At 39.6% G+C, this 22,785-nt stretch overlaps 1 protein-coding gene across 1 annotated transcript in view; it reads left to right on the top strand.

Annotated features, from left to right (window-relative positions):
- Adam22 (ADAM metallopeptidase domain 22) overlaps positions 1-22,785 on the top strand; it is a 221,309-nt gene that overhangs the window by 189,498 nt on the left and 9,026 nt on the right. The window contains 6 exon segments of the mRNA XM_032907027.1: positions 4,180-4,197; positions 9,080-9,274; positions 11,514-11,614; positions 11,936-12,002; positions 16,483-16,569; positions 22,122-22,245. Of these exon segments, the coding sequence (XP_032762918.1) occupies positions 4,180-4,197; positions 9,080-9,274; positions 11,514-11,614; positions 11,936-12,002; positions 16,483-16,569; positions 22,122-22,245 (592 nt within the window).

The following is a 22,785-nucleotide window of genomic DNA, read 5'->3' as shown; positions in this document are numbered from 1 at the left end:
ATTAGTCTGGTCCAAGAGTCAGTGAGTACCCAGCCTTGGTGTAGTTAGACGTTACAATACATTATCACATTTTAGATTTAACACACCTCTTTTCCTATTCTGAAAGTACCAACTGTTGATTAAGGTCATTGCAGGGACACAGTTGTGAGTGAATGCTTCTTGTGACTGGATATCACATTAACAGCAGAGCCCATTGTATCATTAACAGCCATTCGTACAGATATGTTTCTTCCTCCGAAGAATTCACTCTTGTGAGACTCACTTTTAAAATTCAGTTTCCTTCCTAAGCTTCAACACTCATCATAGATTTATTTTCTTTTAATTTTTAAAAGTTGAGAGTCATACTACATCTGAATATTTAGTAGCCTTAGACATTTGCTAAGTAAATGTTCTCAAACATTTCTATATTTACTTTTTAAAATTTGCCTTTTGAAGACTTAAAGTGTACATTTTTCTTTAGCATTCTAGTAACTAATGTTGTGGTTTAAATGCAGTATAAACATTTAATTCTTAGGTTAGTTTCCCATTACTGGGGAAATACCTGAGGAATCAGCTTAAGAAAGTAGAGGTTCCTTGTGGTGGGTTTGAGAGGCTCCTGCCTACTGTCATATGACCCATTGCCTTGAGTCAAGGCAGAGGACCACAGTGGAGATCATGTAATGGAGTAAAACTGCTCACCAAAGAAAGAGCTCACTGCTATAGTAATCCCTCTGTCCCTAAAACCTATTGAGCTATGGATCTAGAAGTGGATCAATCCATTGATGATGTCAGAACTTCCGTAATCTTACTACCTTCTAAATCCCCTAATTTTAAGCAATGCTACATAAGGACTATGCATTTAACACACGGGCTTTTGTGAATATTCAGATCCAAGATATAATGTTTCTCTTCAGCATTTCAACTTAAAATTGTATTTTGATGACTCGTAATGACACAGTCAGTGTCCTAGCCCTGGGGTCTTCCATTTGAAAGACCCGACATTTAGAGGTTAACCTCATTTGATAGCATCGTCCCTTCTGGATCAAATTCAAATCGCTAAATTGGGAATTAAAACAGCTTAGATTTGGAGCCATAGAGATGACTCAGCAGTTAAAAATACATACTGTGCTTACAGAGTTCAGTTCCCAACACCCACGTCAGGCGACTCAAAACCACTTGTATCTCCAGCTTTAGAGGAGGTGACAAGGTCTTCTGGCCTTTGAAGGCTCTTTGCTTCCCATGCACATACTGCATACACACACACATACAAACACACACACACACACACACACAAATTGATTTTAAATTTAACATTTACTTTGTATATTTTTGCAACAGTGAACTATCTCACAGGAAGAAGTATGACTGTCACTTACTGTGGTCTGAAACCAGTAGAATCAAAGGAGACACTGTGAAATGTTTACGCACCAAATATTTATAAAATTAAAACCCTGCAAGAGTTTTACTGAAAAGGAGAGTAATTATCTTATGGCTTGTATGCTGCCATCATTAAAATTTAGGAAGCCATTTATGGACGGCCTATCTTAACAGAACCAGACAGCATAAGAAAGTAGCATGGCTCTTGTACGAGGGATAGCCTGGAGAAGGCGCTCACAGCGGCAGGCTAGGCTTTGCCCTGATTAAATTGGTACCTAGCCCTAGACCAGTTGCAACAGATTCCAAATGCATTTGAGCATCTTGTACACTTTCATTTGCAAAGTGTGATTTGGGTGCTTATAAACTCAGCTGTCGGAAAAGAAAGTTTTTCTTCATGCCACAAAAACTGAACTTTGTCTTGAGATGTTCTTTTTCAACTTCTCTGAGGTAGGACACACGTACTAATGCCTTTCACGAGCACTGATGTTTTGTTATAGCTCAATAATTTTACTTGGTTAGATTAAAAATTGTTCTAGCCTGTGTGAGCTTCTACCATTTACTGGTATACGTGGGCATTTCATTTACGTAATCCTGGAAAATACTATTGTTTAGAAAACTTGAAACCAAAACATACGTGTTGCTAATGAAATTATCTTTGTCTGTAAAAATTTCCTGTTTCCTTTGGGGGAGTTACATTTTTTTCTCCTAGCATTTCTAAATTTATACGTTTTAAAAACCTATTAAGAAAAATGTCTCATTCATATTGTAGTATCCTTCTCAGAAATACTTTAATGTAAAATAAAAATTTTAGAGTTTCTTAATTATTCAGAATATGTGTGTTTGGGTTTTGTTTGTTTTGTTTTTATGACAGGGTCTTACTTTGTAGTCTTGGCTAGCTTTGAACTCACTTTATAGACCAGACCAACATTGAACTCACAGAGATCCATCTGCTTTTGTGTCCTAAGTGCTGGGATTAAAGGTGTGCACCACCATACCTAGCTCAGAATGTGTTTAGGAACAGAGTGGGAATGTAGAACTTTTAGTGGAGGAATTAAACTATGAAAATAATTTTTAAAATTCTGTTTGAAGTTTAAAAACTGAAAGAAAAAAAACCTGTGGCCTGGCAAAGCCATTTTCATTATAATTCTTTCTATAAAACGTTTTCCCCTTTCTCCAAGTCTTAGAATAGGGAACAGGAAGCAAAGGGTACTCACTTGGAGCTCTGTGGCACAGGTCCCAGAATGAGATTTAAAAGTAAAACACATTTCATAGAAAGATGCCAGGCTCAAGTTTCCCATGTCTGATAGCTGATAGGCTGGAGAAAAGATCCAATCGTCACTTTTATCCTCCGTGCTTCTTGTTAGCCTTACTTAACAGAATGGAGTGGTGGGTGAAGGTGCCCATGTTGTGCTTATAGTCAAGGCTGGAACACCAAACCGCTCAGTCACTTGACTTTCTAATATGCCTTCAAAGTATTAACGTTCAATTACATCAAGATAGAAAGCCAGCGACTTTTGAAAAAAAAAAAAAAAGATTACCAATAGTACATTATCATGTGCTTCTGAACAAATTTTTGTTTGAGGTTAGTTTATTATGAATGTTATATAAGTTTATTTTAGTTCGTGGTCAAATCAAAACTTAAGATTAAACTGTGAGCAAACACACCCAGCATGAAGCTTGAATAAGATATTATTAATACCCATGACGGACCAGCTTCATTTTGATGCGTTTTTGTTGACAATACATGATGAATGCAGAGCTCTGGAGTGCTTGTATGTTCTCATACTTGAGCTTTTCAGAGTGAGCTGTGGTTGCTAGAGTTGGATGCTTATATTTCAATAGGATAAGGGTAGGACTTATTTCTATGAAATGTAGTGAATTTGTGGAAACAATTGGGTTATTTTTGCTATTTAAATTAGCATTCACTCATCTATATGTTAATCTATCATATATCTGATTCCGTATAATCTATCCTACCTATATAGATATAAAAATATTTCATATTTATATGAAAGCCTATATTTAAGATAGAATTGGCAAGGCTGGACAGATAGCTTAGAAGTCATGACTATTAGCTCATCTTCCAGAGGGCCCATTTTCAATCTCAGTTATGGGGGGTCAGACACTCTCTTCTGGGTTCCATGAGCTCTGCATATTCATGCTGCACAGACACACATGCAGGCAAAACACCCACACTTATAAAGTAAAAATAGATAAATAAAAAAGTTAAAACAATAAGATTGGCCCTAGATCATTGTTAAGTGTTTGGTACAATGAAGCTGATATTGAGAAAACAGTTACTCTTTAATTATTACAACCTTGACTTGTGCTTTTAAAAAGCGGGGAACAAGGCTGGAGACGTGGCTCAGTGGTAGAGTGCTTGCTGCTCTTGCAAAAGATCCAGGTTTGGTTCCAAGCACCCACATAACCATCTGTACCCAGTTCTGGAGGATTAACTAATGTCTTTTGGCCTCCAAGAGCAGTAGGCGTACACGTAGTATAGATACATACATACAGGCAAAGCACAAATACACATAAAGTAAAAGCAAGTAAATCTTTAAGATTAATACACAATAAATTAAAATGGGTAGTGGTTTGACAATATTGTACCTTTGATGTCATCTCTCCTTATGATAAAATGAAATTCTGTGTATGTTCCTCGTCTTAATCTTATGGTTCAAATTCCTCTAGGGAAGGTGGTTCAGGGAATGCTGGGGGAAGATGGTTCAGTGAATGCTGGGGGTTTTGTGTTTAATTCTCTGCTCATGTGCTTCTGTAGGTAACTAATGCTTTGTTTGTTTCCTTTCTTCTGTCTATGAACAGAAACTACCGAGAACAGAGGTATGTGATGACAGTGATCTGAATTTATGACTGAAAGCTTTAACCCTTTGTGTCACTGTTGGAATTCATACATGCAGTTTCAAGTGGGTTTTTGTGTTTTATGTAATAATGATTTGACCTTTCATGATTTTGAGATAATAAACATTGTTATATTTAATAGCAATGTATATAGAGAGATAGATTTTTTTCATCAGAAACGAACTTTTTTTATGTTAAGTTGTCATGTTTGTTTACATTGGTTTATTGGTTTTTCCTTCATGTTTATAATACCTGATTATCCAATACTGTCTGAGAGAATTTATTTTTGTTACTGTTGTCGTAGTAATAATTTTTATAACTTACAAGGTTTATCATTTGTTGCTATGAAGGAGATGTTTTGCACTTGTGAACCAGGTCTCTTTATGTAAGAAAGCATTCTTGTACGACTTGATAATCATAAAAGTAGCTCAAGAGGGAATTCTCATAGTTAGTATCTCTGAGCTTTTATGCCTCCTGTGCTGTATTATGAAGTCAAACCCATAGAATGTCAAACACCTATTTGGCATAACCTTATTGTCTTCATTTAGCAAACAGTACAAAAAGAATCAGAGCATCCATGATTTTTATAGCAATTGCTGGTGCTGTCTACATTGACATAGTGTTGAGATGGACACGTCACTTCTCACATTTCTAAAATTATAATTCTACTTACTGTTGGGACCAAAACCTAAACTATTACCTCGGAAGCTGATAAACAACCCCACACCAGGTATTACCCATCACATACAATTTAGTTCTGGGTTCAGATTATTTGTGCAGATTCCTGCCTAACTTTTTCTTTGTCCCAATGGCAGTTTAGGAATAGATAATGATTAATGTAGTGAGACCTTTTCAGACTCTCTCCATGATTGATGAAACACAATGATGTCATCGTTCTCAAAGTAGAAAGCAACAAGGGGTGGACGTTAGATGGATGTTAGATCAAGAAGTTATGCCTTGAAGTATCTCTCTGGTTCTTCTTTGGGGCCCTATGCATTAATGGTTCGAGGGAAAATGGTTGGTTCAGCAGATACAGCATAGTTCAATAAAATCATCAGTCTTATAAAATTATCTGCAGACTTCAAATAAAGACCCATCCAGTTCCTAAGATAGCAGGGACTCAAGTCAAGAATTTCAATGTTATTTTTACCTTTAAATCAGAATTGCCTTTGTGGTCCTATGGTGGGAACTCCTACTGATAAGAAATTAGTCATCGGTCTACTCTTGTGTGATATAGGAGAATCACTAACTTCTCTCAACTCGAAGGTCAGAGTTCTTTGTGATCCTTAAAGCACTGTGGTCAAGCAAGAGGACAGCTGTAGTCATCAGCCAGGTTGAGGTCCCTACACTTGTTTTGCCTGGTAAAACATGAAGTTTTGCTTTGGCATTTATGCCTCAAGCAATATTAAATATATGGCCATTTTCCAGATGACTATTAACATAGAATGGCTCAAAAATACCAAATTGGGTATAATGTTCAGATGTTTGTAGAAGGCAAGCTTACAATTCTGTCAGTGAATCAGATAACAAACTTCTTGAACAAAAACATAGTATACCCCACCACACACACATATAATAATACACACACACGTGTATGTGTGTGTAATATATAGGTGTATAATATATATGTATACATATATATTACATATATAATACACACATATAATACACATGTATATATGTAATACACATATATAATACACACACACACACACACACACACGCGTATGTATAAATAGTCCTTCGGGGGTACATTGAAAGACTGTGAATCATGGAACCATGGGGCCACAGTGAGCCTTAGACATTGAGTCATTGGAAAGATGGCTACTTACCTTATTCTTTAAAACCTCCAGGCAAGAAAACTTCTACCTTTTCTCCTGAGTCAATCTGACTGTTTCTCAAGGGAAAATTACATAGAGCACAACAGCTGTATGGTTTACCACAAGAACTGTGAATTTTAGTTTTCAGTCAGGTTTGCCAACACAAATAGGATAAGGAACATTTGCTCAACTTAAATTTATAAAACATCCACATTTGGTTGAAATCCTTTCTCTGGGTTTGATAACCACACGTCACTGTGACCAGGGAGGGACATGAGAATTAGACCCCATCTCTCTGCCCTGTCGTTTCACTTTAAGCACAGTCTCTTCCCCAGAGTCCTTTCTTCATCTCTCATCCATTTTATTTTCTGTTCGTGAACTCCCCACCTTTTCTCTTCCAAATCTTTTTGGTTTCTTTCTTTTTTTTTTTACATTCTTTATATTTCAGAGATATTCATCATCCGTCAACATGACTTGGCATACCTTACATGATATTTCTCGAAACAAGAGAGTAAACTCCTGTAAGGGACAGTTCAGACACTAGCCAGGGCATGAAGAAATATCTCCTTCTCACTGAGATTATGACCTGGATAGCTTTTCTCACTGATTTCAATTTGAGTATACATTTGAATTGGTGGGACAAATATCACTTCTCAATAGATACTTTTAAAGAAAGTAAAATTTCTCTCATAATTTGACCAACCATTTATCTAAAGGCTTTGGGGTTAGTACAAGAAAATCTTTTTTGATGTTGAAATTTATAAGGCTTAGTACCAGCTGGTTTATCGTTATAAATGTGTTGTTCTCTGAAATAGAATAAAACCAGTCAGTAAGTTTGTTAAGTGGTAGATGCAGGGAAGTAGTAATATTGCATAGTCTGCCTACTCAAAGTCATTAACTTGTGGGTATATTTCCGTGTATCAGCAAATAGAAATTCCTTTAAAAATGTTATTTAATAAGGCATATCAGTTCAACCTAGAGGTTGTTTGTACAGAGAAAAAAAAGGCACCTTGTAATTATTATAGGAAAGGTTAACTTTTTTTGAGGAGAAAGAATTCATTACAAAGCATCTTTTATTTTGTTGATTATGTATATAAACATGTATGTGTCTAAAATATTTGTATATGGTATAATAAATACACAGAAATTTTCCCATTTGAAAACTTAGCACTTGCCAGTCCCAATATTTATTTTCATGACCCAAACAAAAAAGCACTAAAAATTTTGAGACAAAAGCCATAAAATTAGGTCAACAACTGGAAAGGAAGCACAATTTCAGGAACTCCTGAAGTTGACTTTCTGTGATTTTTCATAGCAAATATTATTTTATGGATCACAAGAGCCTGGTATTCTCTCTCCTCACTAAAGCAAGAAGTAGTATTCTACTAAAATATAATGACTACTATAGAAAGAAAAATGTTTAGACAGCAAAGGATATCCAAGACCCTTTAAAAGCTGTGAGGAAATTGATCATCTGTTGCTGGCATTTACCATGAAGGGAAGTTACTTCCATTCCTTTGGGATTTTAAAGCGACTGCTAAGAGGCAATGCCAGAATTCTAGGGACTTTTAGGGTGAAGTCACTTTTATAGAGTGGCCAGAATGGCAAAGGACTATATTAAACTGGGACGTTTCTAACTTAACATCCGATTCCATTATTTTGATGACACCTCTATCAGTCAAGGTTGGGGCTAGTTTTAGAAAGTAGTGAAAATTTTTCCTATAATTAATATATGGAGATCTAGAAAAAAAAGTCACACAGAGTGAAATTAAGATATATGCTTTATTCATATGAACTGAGAAGTATTTTCCAGACTTGTAATATATGCATATAAGTTACCCAAGTTATGCAAACGATCTAGGAGAGGAAGTTTAGTCAGAAGCAACTAAGCGTTTTAACATTTCAGCACCATAGGAATCGAAATAATCAAGGGAATGTCTGAAAAGGGGTTTTGAGGTTTAAGACTTAGTATCTGCAGACAGTCAGGGTGACTAACAGAGATTGAATGGGAAAGGGACTTGGAAACTTAGGCTGTCATTGGAGACTTAGTGGCATGTACCTGTCAGAAACCCTTAGTTTGTTCCTAGCTTCCGACACCTCCACCGATAGCATGAGTGAGAGTGGTCAATATTTGGAGACACTTGGCTCTTTGAGGCCGTGCATTAAATGATTTGATTGGCTGTAGGCAGCGTTGTCTGGGGGACATTGAATATGTCTTTCCAGTTCCTATAGGAGATGTAGTGAGACTTCTTGACTCATTTAGAATGAGACAAGTGGCTTAAATTTCTGCAGCACAGGTTAACCAGATGGCCCTGTCTTTCCCTCCTGCTATGGTGGAGATAGCCAACTGTGGCCACCATCTGTCAGAGATGCTTTTCCATAGTCCTCCAAGGAGCTCAGCTACTTTTTAACCCTTTCTTCCTCTAATACATTCCTTCGCACATTCTGCTGTCTGGTATAAAGTTATAGTTTTGATTCAAATTTGACTCGTTTAAACTCCCTTTAAATAACAAAGCTACAAACGGAACACCAAATTCTAATTAAATTTTATTTGGATTTAATTATAGAATGCCAGTAAGCCACAGAAACCGAATCAAGGTTATAGCCATCAAGCATTTCGAGTGATGAAGAATTTATTCATCACATTTAGGGGAAAAAAAAGTGTTTTATTTGAGCAAGGAATGTGGAAACACATCTTCAACATCATTTTAAAAGACAGAAGCTGTTATAGATTAACATCTCCAGGTAGAATGAGGTCGTGTTGAAAATAACTCATCTTTCCATATTTCTCCTGGGGGAAAAAAAAAAAAAGACTTTGTTCACCCAACCTACAAAGTCTCCATGATTACATTTCTGATCTCCACAGCCGGAATGAGTTGAACTTGTCGCGTTTATTAATGACCTCATGTGTTATAGATTTGATCATGTAGACCATTATCCCTCCCTCCCTCCCTCCCTCCCCTTTTCTTGAAATAATATTTGTATATGTCTGTGTTCATGTGTGTGTCCTGTTTTCTGACTCTGAAATGTTTATTATGCCTTAGACAGTTACCCCAGGGAGATTATGTAAAAAAGCCTGGAGATGGCGACTCTTTTTATAGCGACTTTCCTCCTGGAGGCAGCGCAGACTCAGCATCTAGTTCTAAGAAGAGGTCTGCTTTTCTGTCGCATTTTCAGATTTCCACCTGCTCCATCACACATTATTCCATTAGTCAGAACATTTCATTATTTTGCAGCAGGTTTGACTACTTCTTCCTTCTTTCTTGAATGTTAAAGTAGTATCCCTTGTTCTTTGATTACCTTACTTCAAAATGTCATATGCTCAGGACCATATCTTACCAAAAAAAAAAAAAAAAAAAAAAAAAAAAAAAAAAAAATCAGGCCACAGGATTGAAACGAAATAAAAACAACTCTAAATCCACGGAAAAACCCCAGGGTTTTTCCTCCGTCATGTTGCACATGGCTCAAGAAATGAACATGGCATTGAAAGTATTTTTACACGGTGAGCTTTATGTCATGCTTGGTCGTCAAAGAAAAAGGGTGCTGTCACGCTTCAATAAAGGCAATTAAGATAAATTGGTAATATAAGTGCTGTATCGAATAGTGTTTAATTTTGTAATTTCAAAGCTAAGCTTGCTGTGAAAAACGATTGCTTCTCTGTGAATCATCTACTTTAATATTATGATTTTCCTGCAATGTTGACTTTATAACTTTCATCTTAGTTGAAAAATTAAGGACTACTTATATTTGCCCGAGTCTTATGATTGTATAGGTGGGATTACTATATTATTTATGTCTCAAACTCTAATGATATTTTCTTGTTCTAGCATCTTAAGATGTCTGACACCTTTTAAAAGTCTTCATGCTGTCTAATCAGTTGACAGTAAATGATTAGGACAAACTAAATCGGAGGTTTCACGGGGCGGGACCTGCCTTCGCATTAAAGGGAACTAAAATATTCTTATAGAAAAAGAATGTGAAGTTTCCATTGAGGTGTAAAGGCTGGAGAAAAAACTTTCAGATGATTCGCTCAACTCTGGGCACATTGAAGGAACTAGTTTATTGAAAGGCAGCACGGTCTCTTCTGATAGTCTCCATAGAGTCTATAAAGCAGTCTATAAAGCAGTCTGCCTGGTACTCAGTCTTTGTAGACTCTGAATATGAAGGGTGAATCACTGAGAACTTTCTTAAGTACATTTCCTTAGACAACTAAACTCAAAGCAAACGTAGTGCTGCCTTTGAGTCTGGAAATGTATCCTATAGCATATGCTTTATAGAGTATAAAAACTACTCTTTCGATTTGTTAGTAAGGACTTGTTGGCTAAGAAGATGACAGAGTATCTACAAGCACTCTCTGATATAAGTATTTTTCTTGGTCAAGTACAGATTTTTAAATTGAATAAGAGGAAGAAGTGAAGGAATCAGTGGGTTCCAAGGACACTCATTGGCCATTTGTACCAAATACGAATTACTTTGTAATTAGAAAATTAGGTTGAAAAAGTTCCAACACGGGAAGGTAGATATGTTAGCTATGCCAAGTTCTGTCTGCTTTCGGTCAGAACAGCCCTTTTCCGGTTGCTGTTATTAGTAAGTAACCAGAATGTTTCTCGGGAACGCGGCTTAAGCCTAATGCTACCCTCCACAGTTCCTAAAGGAGATTTAAGATGCACTGTGGTGATCCCCAGAGTTTGGAAAATATTACTATAGGTTCTGATGTATAGTCTGTCAAAAGCATGTCAAAGTAGTAGGCTTCAGGCTATGCTTGTCACAATTCTTTTTCCTTATGGTGTAAGGTAGGTGTGTTGACTTCATTCTTATGGTTAGCCTGTTTAATAATGGTAGGATAGACATAGCAGAAGGGCTCAATGGTGCATGGGCTTTGTGAGAGATGTCTCCGCGATAAATATCTGATTCATTTCAGTTACCAGACAGTTATGTTCATCGGGAGCATATTCATTTAAAAAAATACCATCTCTCAGATAATAATTTTGTTAATTCAAGCAGTATATTACTTTAATAAAGTCAACGAGGTTCAGTTGAGCAAATTTCATGTAATCTCTTAAAAGTCCATGCTCTCATGATATTTGAATGGAAATCATTGCTTTACAATTAAGAAACATCTATGGTGGTACCCCATTATAACCCTGCCACTGGGGTTATGTAAGTGTAATACTCGCAGAATTCGCTCTGCGGTTGCTGTGTTCTGGAGAGTGTAAATTGGCTTGCAGCTTATCCGGATACTTTCTCATTTATGACTATTGTAATGGGGTTCCATTGTATTTGACTTTTCTTAAATTGAATGTCGTGTAACTCTGCCTTCTTCATGAAGACCCTCATGTTTTCCTCATTCTTTCATTTCAGATTTATTTATTTTTTATTTATTTTAATGTACAGTAATGCTCAGAAGTTTTGCTTAGTGCTTCCAGAACATTTATCTGATGTATTTTTTGAACAATATGTAAACACTTCTAATTTCAGGTCAAATGGACTCTCTCATTCTTGGAGTGAAAGGATTCCAGACACAAAACATATTTCAGACATCTGTGAAAATGGGAGACCCCGAAGTAATTCCTGGCAAGGTAGTGAACAGAGTTCGAAATCTAAGACCTGTATTTTGGAGACCTGTAAAAAAGTATTCTTTCCCATAAGCAGTTCAGCTCTCCTCCCAGCAAAGAGGTAGCACGAGGGAGCAGCTGTTCGCTTTTGTTTTTCTTTGACGTTTCCTTGATGGGAAATGAGGGTTTCAGTAGAAAAAGTAGACAGGAAGCATGAGAGGCCCACATTCTGAGGCAAATGCTGGTTACAAACTACACCCTCTCCAAATACCATACGGTAAGGCATAAAACAGCTATTGTATATGAATATTTAGCTGTAAATGCTTTTTTTTTTCTTTCTTTCAGGTAACGTGGGAGGCAACAAAAAGAAGATCAGAGGGAAAAGATTCAGACCTCGCTCTAATTCAACTGAGTAAGTTGTACCTTTTAATGGGAAAGGCGTTTGAAGGCTCTGTGTGTTTAGTGTGAACTGTTAACTAGTCAGAGAGTCAAAGCATTGCCTACCATGCCTCTGGACTTGGTTTTGTCTTTTTATTTCTCTTTACCCTATAAAAATTAATCTTGGCTTTTCTCTTTTACATAGGCGTCTCCGCAACTGTGCCCGTACCAATATTCACTGATAGTGGGGTCTCACCCTTGCTGCGGGCTTTCCCTCCAGTCACCTGCCATTGTGGTGTATTTTTTTTGTTTGTTTATTTTTTGTTTGTTTGTTTTTGGTTTCCTTTGAAAGGAATTATTATAGCTTTCCTTTCTTCTCATCACTGGGGCCCAGCCATCTCAAAGGGTCGCCCTTCCTGTTCCCCGGAAGCCTTAGGGAGACCCCTCACCATATTAGAACTTGCCAGTGCTCACAGTCTGAAGCCACCACTCTGAGGTCTCCATGGCTGCTCTCTAAGCATTCTCTCAGACTAATGGAACGAGCTTCCCTTCTAAGTTGTCCTCCTGAGGACATATGAAAGGCCATCTACCTAAACTTGCTCTCCACCTGAATCATTTTCAGGTGTTAAATGATAGCCACATTTTTAAGGGGCTGGCGGGGGGGGGGTGTGAAAGTTACACTTAAAGTCCTTTATAATGAAATAAGCATGATGCCATTTTTTGGTGTTGTTTCTTTCTTCACTTAAGAAAGTGCAAGCAAAACAGAATCCACAAACCCTTATCCCCCTCCATAGGGTGAAGCTCACCCTTAGTTTTCTGTCCACTGACCTCGCCCCCTACGAGTGATTACCCCTGCTGTTTCCAAGGCACCTAGAATTTTGTGTTCATGTCTCACTCTAGTGGTAGTTAATATTCTCAGGATCTCTGTATTACTTAAGAAAATTGAATAGCAGGTGTTTGTTAACTGTTTCCTAGACACTCATGTTAGCTTTCCCATCATATGCCCTGCCCTTTTCAGTCTAGGAATAATAACATTACCCTGACATGTGGACCTTCCACCTGAATGGTAATGTCTTGTAAGTGGCTTATCAACATTTATTAGAGGATACTTTTACCTTAGAAATAATAGCAATTTCAAGTGATACCATTGCATGGTCCAGAATGGCATTTTAGAACTCCATCACAAATAACTAATCTACTTAGAGTTTATCTGATGCATTCCCAAGGCGCTTGAGTGCTCTAGGGCTCACTGCTGATAAACTCTTCCTGGAATGTTGTTTGGTTTGGTTTGCATGAAGCCACGTGGTAAGAGGGCTCCTCAGCTCATCCCAGTCGCAGATCGCAGATGCAACTGTAAGGTGTCCTATGCAGCCTCCTTTGTGTACGTCCAGGGTTCTAACAGTATTTCTATAGGCAGATTTTGACAACTCTAAGTTTCAAAGAAAAGTTCAGCATTGTATTAAAGCTGTGAGCTCAAGACCCAGAGAACATTTGGTATCCAACAATATTCATATGTTTTCTAGGGCAGTCATTTATTTTTTTAAAAAAATACATAGAACTCCACTCATCTCATGACAAAATTATAGTATTACAGGTTCCACTCAAGAAATCTTGCCTAGGATATAATTAAAGTTCCGATACTTAGTGTGAAAGTGTAATAGAAGTTTCTCAGTGAGGAAGAAAGTTGCCTCGTTTTTCAGAATTTTCTGAATTTGACTGCATGACTCATATTAATTAATTGGAGCCAAGTTTATGAAGCTTTCTTGTATGGGAACTGTCTATACAGTACACACAGGCGTGCGTGCGCGTGCGCGCGCGCGCGCGCACACACACACACACACACACACACACACACACACACACCACAGACACAGAGAGGAAAGATATGGCGTTCTGATGCATCACATAACAAGACTTATCTTAGCAACCTTTATACTTTGCACATGTGAGACATACAACTTGGTTATCATAGAACACTATCATTTATGTGAGCATACTAGGAGCAGAACCACCGTCACCACAGGAAGCATATCCTTTTTCTTTTCCATAATAAGGACTGTTTCAGATCTGTTATTTCATCATCCCCTTTGGTACCACATCATCCAAAAGGATGATGAAAAATGGGGCCTGAATTAAAAACACGCACCCCAAACGCATGCTCTGTAAGCTTAAAAATAAAACACTAAATGTCCTCACGGTTATACTGTTTTCCCACTCAAAGATTTCTCATCTTCCATGTTGTTGTGCATGATATAATTTTTTTTTGGCTTAGTCTTTGTATTATATATTGTGTTTTTACAGGAGGGAGCCCCAAGCACCCGAGCCTGGGCACTCCCTCGCCCAGACATCCCAAGGCATAAGCCCAGGGGGCTCTGACAGCCCCCAGACAGGGAGTCTGGATCACAGGTCAGTCTCCACCTGCCCCCTCATGCTGGGCTGCCACTTAATCCTCCCAAGTCCCTTCCTTGGCTGAGAGCAGGGTCATTTGATCTTTGACTGAGCCCCCATAATCTGTTCAGTGGTACTCCTGGCCCAGTCAGCACCAGCTGATTTTGGTCTGGCTTTCCATCCTGGAGAACACAAAGAGGTTCTCCTAGCCTGTCCAATGCATTTTTTTTTCTTTTTGCATGTTGCACTAACGAGCCACGCTAAGTCAAGCCACGTAGGCAGGTTGACTGTAGTCTTATAAAGGCCCATCCTTCTAGCTACCATGGCAGGTCCCCCCAGAGCTCTCTGTAGCACAGCCCTGAAGCAGGGGTAACGGTCGGTCAAGTGTAAGTCAGTTTAGGTGTTCGGAACTTCCGTGGATCAGCCATAACACTTGTCCTTTGAGTTCTGAAGATTGCCAGTGAAAGGAACAAAGGTTTCCCCCAGGAAGCAGCTTCCTGCCTGTGGGAAACTGATTTTGCTGTGTGGCAGTGTTTTTTCACCTGATGATGTCTGCATGAGCTTTCCTAGAGCTATTCCGAGGCCGTTCACTTTTAGCAGCGATGGCACTTGCTCTTTTGACTTTCTGTTCCGAGTCTCAGTGGAAATGTTCATGCAAGTTTTAATTGGCTGCCTCTGTGGAAAGTGCAAGCTGGCAATGGCTGTGCCAAAGGCGAAACGAACGTGAGCTCCTTCCGAATCCGGAGACACGCCGTCGCAAAAATGGTCTTATAAGCCTGAAAATCAACAGTACCCTTCTTTCAGGGTGGAATCTTTTTGTCGTTGTTGTTTTGTTTTGTTTTGTTTTGTTTTGTTTTTATAGAGTATCTTCTTGATGGCTAAAAATAAGGGAATTGGCTGTGGAGAAATAACCTGATTGTGAAAAATAACTGGAAATATAGTAGTTTGGGTTTAAGTATATTTATAAGTAACTCAGAGACTGAATATGAAGGAGAGAAATCTTAGCTAGAAATTAATGCTTCATGATTCTACCGGACTTATTTCCAAATAAGTCTGATGGAGACTGGACCTTCACGTAAGTCTTACAGAAACAGCACGTGGGCGCCACATCTTTTAAAGTGAGAAATCCCAGTAAAACCTCCAAATTCTTCCAGGGCTCAGTGGTCAAACTCATGGTTTCGTAAGGGCAAATCAAAAGGGGATGTGCTTTGGTTAGCTCCGCAAAAAAAAAGTTAAGGAACTCTGCGGGGAAACAACAACTATACCTCCAGTTTTACTGCCTTTGAGATTTGCATGGTCACCCTGTGGGAGCTGCTGCCTGATCTGTCAGGGAGGTGCTAGCATTGCTCTCTAGCAGTCATTCTTTTGGAAAGCAGCTTCTGAGGGCCATTTCTCAATGCAACCATGAACATTTTAGTCTGGAGTGCACAAAGAAGAGTAGGGAACATTGGTGCTTCCATTAAATCATTACACCTCATTCCGAGATCATGGAGGCCCACTGGAACTGCAGTTAGTGTGCTTGGGGACTACATGATCACGATTCAGGACACCTCCTGTTTGTTCCAGAAGCCAGTGGGAGAGCACTTCAAGTTGATTCCTGCTTTGACTCTGTTACAGAGAGAAAAACAGTGGTCTTGTAAAAAAAAAAAAAAAAAAATGTAACCTATAAAGGGAACATGGCTCCTTTAAATTGTCTTGAGGTTTCATGTGCCTAATACCAGATTGGAATTGCAGCTGCCCTTAATGTTTTCAAAAGGCACCAATATTTGAAAAGCAAGGAGCCGATTGAGTGGCGGCCTAGAAAAAAGCCGCTTCTGAGGTGGGCGAATGGGACTTCTGGTAACCGAGTGACTGAAATGGAGTTTCTCACTCACGGTAGGAAGCCGCTGGAAGAGGCTTTCCTAGAAATGAACTACGCGATGGATGAACGCCTCGCGTCTTGTAGCTGAGATTACTTCTGTGCCACTGTGCGGCCTGCCCCGTAGTCACCCGGTGTCCATCCTGGTTTATCTGCCATAGCTGCTTGCATTTGGAGGGTGAAAACATCCTGGCCAAGCTTGTGCTCTGTGTTTTCAGATTTTTCTATCTTGTTCTGCTTTCTTTGTTCCTTCCATTGCTCTCTGCAGGTATTTAAACCCATGGTTCAAAAGAGACTATAATGTAGCTAAGTGGGTAGAAGATGTGAATAGAAACACTGAAGGACCGTACTTTAGGTATAAATTAATTTTATCTCCCCCTTTACACTCTCCCAGCACATATAAGTACTGTAGTGTGCCTGGTGTTCCTCTCTTCTCTCTCTTCTCTCTCTCTCTCTCTCTCTCTCTCTCTCTCTCTCTCTCTCTCTCTCTCTCTCTCTCTCTTATCTCCTAATATGAGTTCCTGTAGGTAGAAAGGAGCCGCATTCATTTTGCTACCTTTTAATGCATTTGGCGTCCTTGAGCGAGTCTAGTTCTCTTCCGAATATTTCAAATGAAGCCATTTGAAAGGGTTGCCATTTAGTGCATGTCCCTGCCCTGTCACCTTCTTGAGCTTTTTTTTTTTTAAGTAGCTTTCTCTTCATTTTATGCTATGTAGTGTTCTATGGGCATGAAACATACCTTTCACTAATAAATAAGCACTATTAACCTCAATGATTTAATTTCCATAATCTCGAAGTTTCATAATATATTTTTTTCTGCTTATTATCGAAGAGTGCATAGGAGTGCGTAGAAAAACGCAAGGGAAAACGTGCAAAGAAACTGAACTGGGATGTTATTTCTGGCAGAAACAATGATTTGATCGAACTGGAAAATGGTTGCGATATTATTGGTCATATAGTACAGTGATCATATTGATCATAACATGTAGCGAGCTGAGCTTTCTTTGTCCTGTAGAGCCATGTGCTAGCAGTGAGGGTTGTGCTGGGAAGAGTCCCTTATGACTTCTCAACCAAGCAGTGGGGAACATTTTTATGCTTCAGAAGCAGGAAGCAGATAGAAAACACTCTTGACTAACAATGGCAGCTTCCTACATTCTAAAAACTAGCCACTTTCCTCAGTTTCCCGAAGCTCATATTTCAAACTCTCCTAGACCCCTCTGTGTAATTTCCCCAACCCTTCATAACGTAAGTGATTCCCCAACCATAGACATCCACTTTACATCTGACTATTTTGTGGAATCTAATGCAAAGAAGAAAAAGACTTGGGTTTTTTTTTTTTTTTCTTTTAACCTCTTCTGAGTACAATTTCAATTCATGTAACTTATGCCACAACTTGGGTCAGCACTAAATGGATATGAAAATGTGCTGTCAGGACCATATAAGGTGGACTTTCTCTTCCAGTGTACCATTTAGTTTAGTCATACATAGTTTGAGAAAATGATTAGACCTACCTGCATTTTAATTTGATCCATGACTTTTGCATATACCCCAAGGACAGCATAACTCCTGCCTGCTCACAAAAATATATCCTGCTTTTATAGCCCATCCTCCTCTCCTTCCCTATCCTCTGCTTACCCAACACTTCCTCCACACTGAACCTCAGATACATACACTCACATTCAAACATCCCACCTTCACATGTAGCACCCAAGATGGCCAACATCAAGAAAACAGGTAAGACGATTTTGATGTTATTTGGAATCTTGGCTCACCTGCAGTCCCATTCCCCCCCACCCCCTTTCTCTTTATCAGGCTTGTGGGCAGATTGTAATTTGTACCATTCATGGACTCAAATCCGGATGAGCTTTGTCCTACAAAGGTTAGGACTTTTATTTCTAAATTGACTTAGCATTTCTACAGGAGTGATTTGTTAAATGGTACCCCGGAAGAGTCTGTTCACCTCCCCTGGTTGAACTGAGACGTTGATGTAACTCAAAGAGAGCCCCCATTTCTTGAAGCCGGTCCCCCGAGTCTGCCCAGAAGCTGCATGACTGAGCACCATTTGGATGGGGAAATGCTTCCGCACCCCTGGTTGCACGAGCCAAGCTGCGAGGGCAGTGTTAGGCGGTTCCTTCGTCTCATCTTTTAATATGAGCTGTCACATTAGGAACTTGCTATGAAAAAAAAATCTATATTTTTGTTTGGTAAACCTCAGTGGACAGTTGTGACTTAACTGTCCTTTTTTATTATTATTATTATTATTTTTTATTAATAAGGGTTGTGTTGGGATCACTCGGAGATCAGCTCTAAATTGTGGTAGCAGTGGTAAATAATTAAGTCCAATCCCTGAGCACCATGATTCCGACACAGTAGAGAGGATTCCACCCAGCTCCCCACCCAAAGCAATGCTCCCATGTGTTCAGTGCGTTCACACCTAGGCTTGGATTCACCAACCTGTACTTGAGCTCTCCTGGCAAAGCCACAGCTGAGGGCAAAGGTCACCTTCTTAATCACCCATGCGGGGTTGGATTTGTGATATTCTTACCAAACTGTGGCGGAGAGTTGGTGACTGCCGCGAACAGGTCCAAAATAATAGTTACCGATAGAAATGTACTATCCGTGAGCTACACGTTGGCAAAGCCCACAGGAGAGCTTCAGTCATGCTCCTAGCTCTCCTATGACAGTGCTTGCCCTAACTGTACTCTGCGTGCATCCAGGCCACTCACTCGGAAAGTACAGATAAAATCAAAGAGCAGGCATTGGCTCACCACCCCTGATCCTGGGAGCAGTACCACTGGGGACACCACCTTTCAAGTCCCCAGGGGATAGTCATGCTCTTGAGGGCTACCCAACTGATTATGTATTTCATCAGCTTTTTTTACTCCATTCTTATGATCTATGAAAACCACATTAACCAGGTACGGGAACTGTAGAAACTAAGGTGTCAAATGCCTACCATATACGTATTTCTCAGCTTACTGGTTGTAGGCATCCTTGGCTTCTTCCTGTGGATGGAGAAACCTGGGCTACAAGGAGTTACCCAAGGGTAACGTAGCTGATGAAAGTCAGCAGCAGAGCTGGGCTTGGCTCTGACTCCCACATCTGATCCCTGTGTGACTTCTGTGTGATTCCTGTCAACTTGTAGAGGTTATGGAGGTTTAGATCCCGGCTGAGGACACTTAAATCCTTGTAGGAGCAGATTACTGTAAAGTTAGCTTTGCAGGCTGGAAGCACAGACCTTTGATACGTTCCCAAAGAGCACCACGGTTCATTGGTACACAAGCACACCTTTGTTACACAATTCTGTGGTGTTCCTGGTGTAGTTATTATCGTTTTAGAAAATATCACGAGGATAAATAGCTAATACTTAAGCCAAAATCCAGGTTGCTTTGTAAGTGAATGAGCGTAGCTGACACTTGGCTAAGCGAAAACAGGATTAGACTCCAATGTCTCCCTTGGGCGGTTGTGATAGATTGTCACTTTATTTTCCCTAACCTAACTGACCCTGTCTTGTTCTCTCCTTTTATTTTGATTCCTGCTCTGGTCTCTTTTCTATCTACCCACCTGAATCTGTTTCCTGTCTTTTCACCACTAAAGATGTCCTGCTTGGTTTCTCTCCTTCCCCTTAGGGTCTAAGTATAAATTACCCCAAGTTCTGCAGTGAGAAGCCATTTAGAGCCATTTCTGTGGGCTTCTGAAGAATACTTCACTTTCTTTTCTTTTAATTACTATTGTTTGTGCCCATGGAGAGATATTTAAGAACATTGCTGGGTACTCAGTGAACACAGGCATGCACACACGCATGCATGTGCACACACACACACACACACATGCACGCACACACACATACTTGCACCTACTGTAGCAAACTAAAATGAGGACTTTGTTGCTATGACCTTAGAATAAAAAAGATTTGGTTTGTGTATCTGAAATTTTTCCTAAACATAGATTCTTTTAAATCTCACAATGATTTGGCTAAAAAGCTGCATTGGGTCCATTTTTGAAGTATGTAAATGCAAGTTTTATACTCGTACACATTGAATCCTAACTTTTAATACACTTAAAAAAACTATTTAGTTTTTAAATTATAAAAGCATATAGCAGGAGCTTGGGGAATAGTTCAGTTGGTAGCATACTTTATGTGCTATTTGAGTTCTGTCCCAAGAACCCATATAAAAAAGCTAGAAATGGTGCCCTGTGTTTGTAAGCCCAGTTCTTGGGAGACAGGAACAGGCCAAGCAGCCTAGCTCTAGGCCTGTAAGACACTATCTCAAAAGATGGGGAGATTGTGTCTGAGAGGAACTGTGGAGGTTGATATCTGTCCTACATACACAGACACTGTGGTCATGTACTTATGTGCACATGCACATCTTCACATATGTATACAGAAAGAGAGACAGAGGCATACACATAGACATACAGACACACATAGAGATATACACAGACACACACACACAGACATACACAGACACACACACACAGAGACATACACAGACACACCACAGACACACATAGAGATATACACAGACAGACACATGGACACACAGACAGACACAGATATAAACAACAGACATGCACACAGAGACACACCTGTACACACAGACACACACACAGACACAGAGACACACACAGACACACAAACACATGCACACAGACACATACATGCATACATACACAGACACACACACATACACAGACATACTCACACACATGCACACATACATGCACACATACACAGACACACAGAGTATGTTGCTCTGATAGAACTGAAATCAAAGTCTTATTACTCTTAGTTCCCCACTTTTACCGTACCAATGTGGAGATCACCAGCATAAGAGAGGCCCAAGCAGCTGCCTGCCTGACCACCTTCCAGCAGTTTCTGACAGGGAGCTGTCCTGAATAATTTTCAAAAACAGAAGAAGCATTAGGAGTTAAGGTTTAAAAGTGAGTGGGACTGCTGTTGGTTTTTAAAACCAATTAAGAATGTTTACCTGGACCTCAGAGTGGATAGGAAAAAGTGTTCGCAAGTGTTCGATTGAACTCTGCGTCTTATAAAAATGAGAATTAGGTTGAAAGCGAGGGGAGCCTTTCCCTGTCCAGGACCCAATCTAATCACCGCAGTGGGAGGCTGACCCAGTCACACAGAGGAGGACTTGGGTTGGACTGTAGTGGCACAGCCAGCTCCGTGGTTTTCCTTTCTAACTCTCACACACAAGCTGGGAGCAGACAAGTCCCTCCTAGTGTGCTCAGCACAGTCACAAATACTACAGTTGCAATAGAAGCGCCAGACCACGGAAACGTAAGACCGCGGCTTTCCCGGAAATGCTGATTTAGGGACGAAGTAGACCATTTTTGTATGTTCTCATCAGACTTTGTTCGGCTGGCACTCTGCACTCCTTCCTGCTTGCATGTTTACTAATTTATTATTACAACCTGTATTTTCCTTTGTTCTTCACAACTAACACACTGGCCTCTGAATGCATGAGTTTCGTGTAAACTAGAGTTCGACTTTGCATCCAATGAACATATCCATGGTTGGACTTTCAAGGTTCTGTTTGACGTTATTGTGCCCAGAGAAGCATTTTAAGTAGTAAAATAAAATCGACTTATGAATTAATTTACAGTCATGAGCTCTTAGAATATCCCCCCTTCCATGTTAACTGTTTACTGTAAATGAAATTTCATTTCATTACTGGCTTTGTAGTTTAAAAGAATGACTCTGTGTAGCTAACAGTTAAATTAGCTACTGATTCCACGGGTGTGCTAAAAACCGCAGCATTCTGGCTTCAGAATGGCCGTTGTACCCCCAGGTAGTTAAAGCTTTGCTGTGTACAGATGCTTCGCTTTAGAGATGTGGAATGATACCAGGCGTGACATGATATTTATTTTATATTCTCAACACCTCAGGACCCTGTCACCTGCCAAGTCTCCTTCTTCGTCAACTGGGTCTATTGCCTCCAGCAGAAAATACCCATACCCGATGCCCCCGCTTCCGGACGAGGAGAAGACGGTGAACCGACAGAGTGCCAGGGTATACAGCAACCCCGCGTGCTTTATACTTGGGTGTTGTTGGCATCTTTGAGCTTACATTTTGTCCATTCCTCCGTTTTTATTTGTTTGGTTTTTTGAGGGTTTTTTCGGTTTTTGTTGTTGTTGTTGTTGTTTTTTGTGTGTTGTTTTTGTGTGTGTGTGTGTGTGTGTGTGTGTGTGTGTGTGTGTGTGTGTGTGTTTGAGACCAGGTTTTTCTGTGTAGCCCTGGCTATCTTGGAACTGTCTCTGTATGTAGACCAGGCGGCCTCAGACTCAAGAGATCCTCCTGCCTCTGCCTCCTGAGTGCTGGGATTAAGGCGTGTGCCACACCCAGCCCATTACCTCATAATGTTTTTATTTTTCATTTTTGCTTTATTCAACTCTAGGTTTGAAAAAAAAGGGAGATGTATTTGCTTTATGAGTTTTTTTTTCTTTTTTAATTCCTTTTAATACCCCTGCCTTAGAATTCTAAAGACCAAGTGAATTAGTTCCCTCACCAAAGCCAGTTTGATTGCTCAGGCCTTTCACTGGGCTATTACAA

This window comes from Rattus rattus, chromosome 6 (genome assembly GCF_011064425.1).
Source record: "Rattus rattus isolate New Zealand chromosome 6, Rrattus_CSIRO_v1, whole genome shotgun sequence".
NCBI classification, from domain to species: domain Eukaryota; kingdom Metazoa; phylum Chordata; class Mammalia; order Rodentia; family Muridae; genus Rattus; species Rattus rattus.
This window is presented reverse-complemented; position numbering and strand designations above follow the sequence as displayed.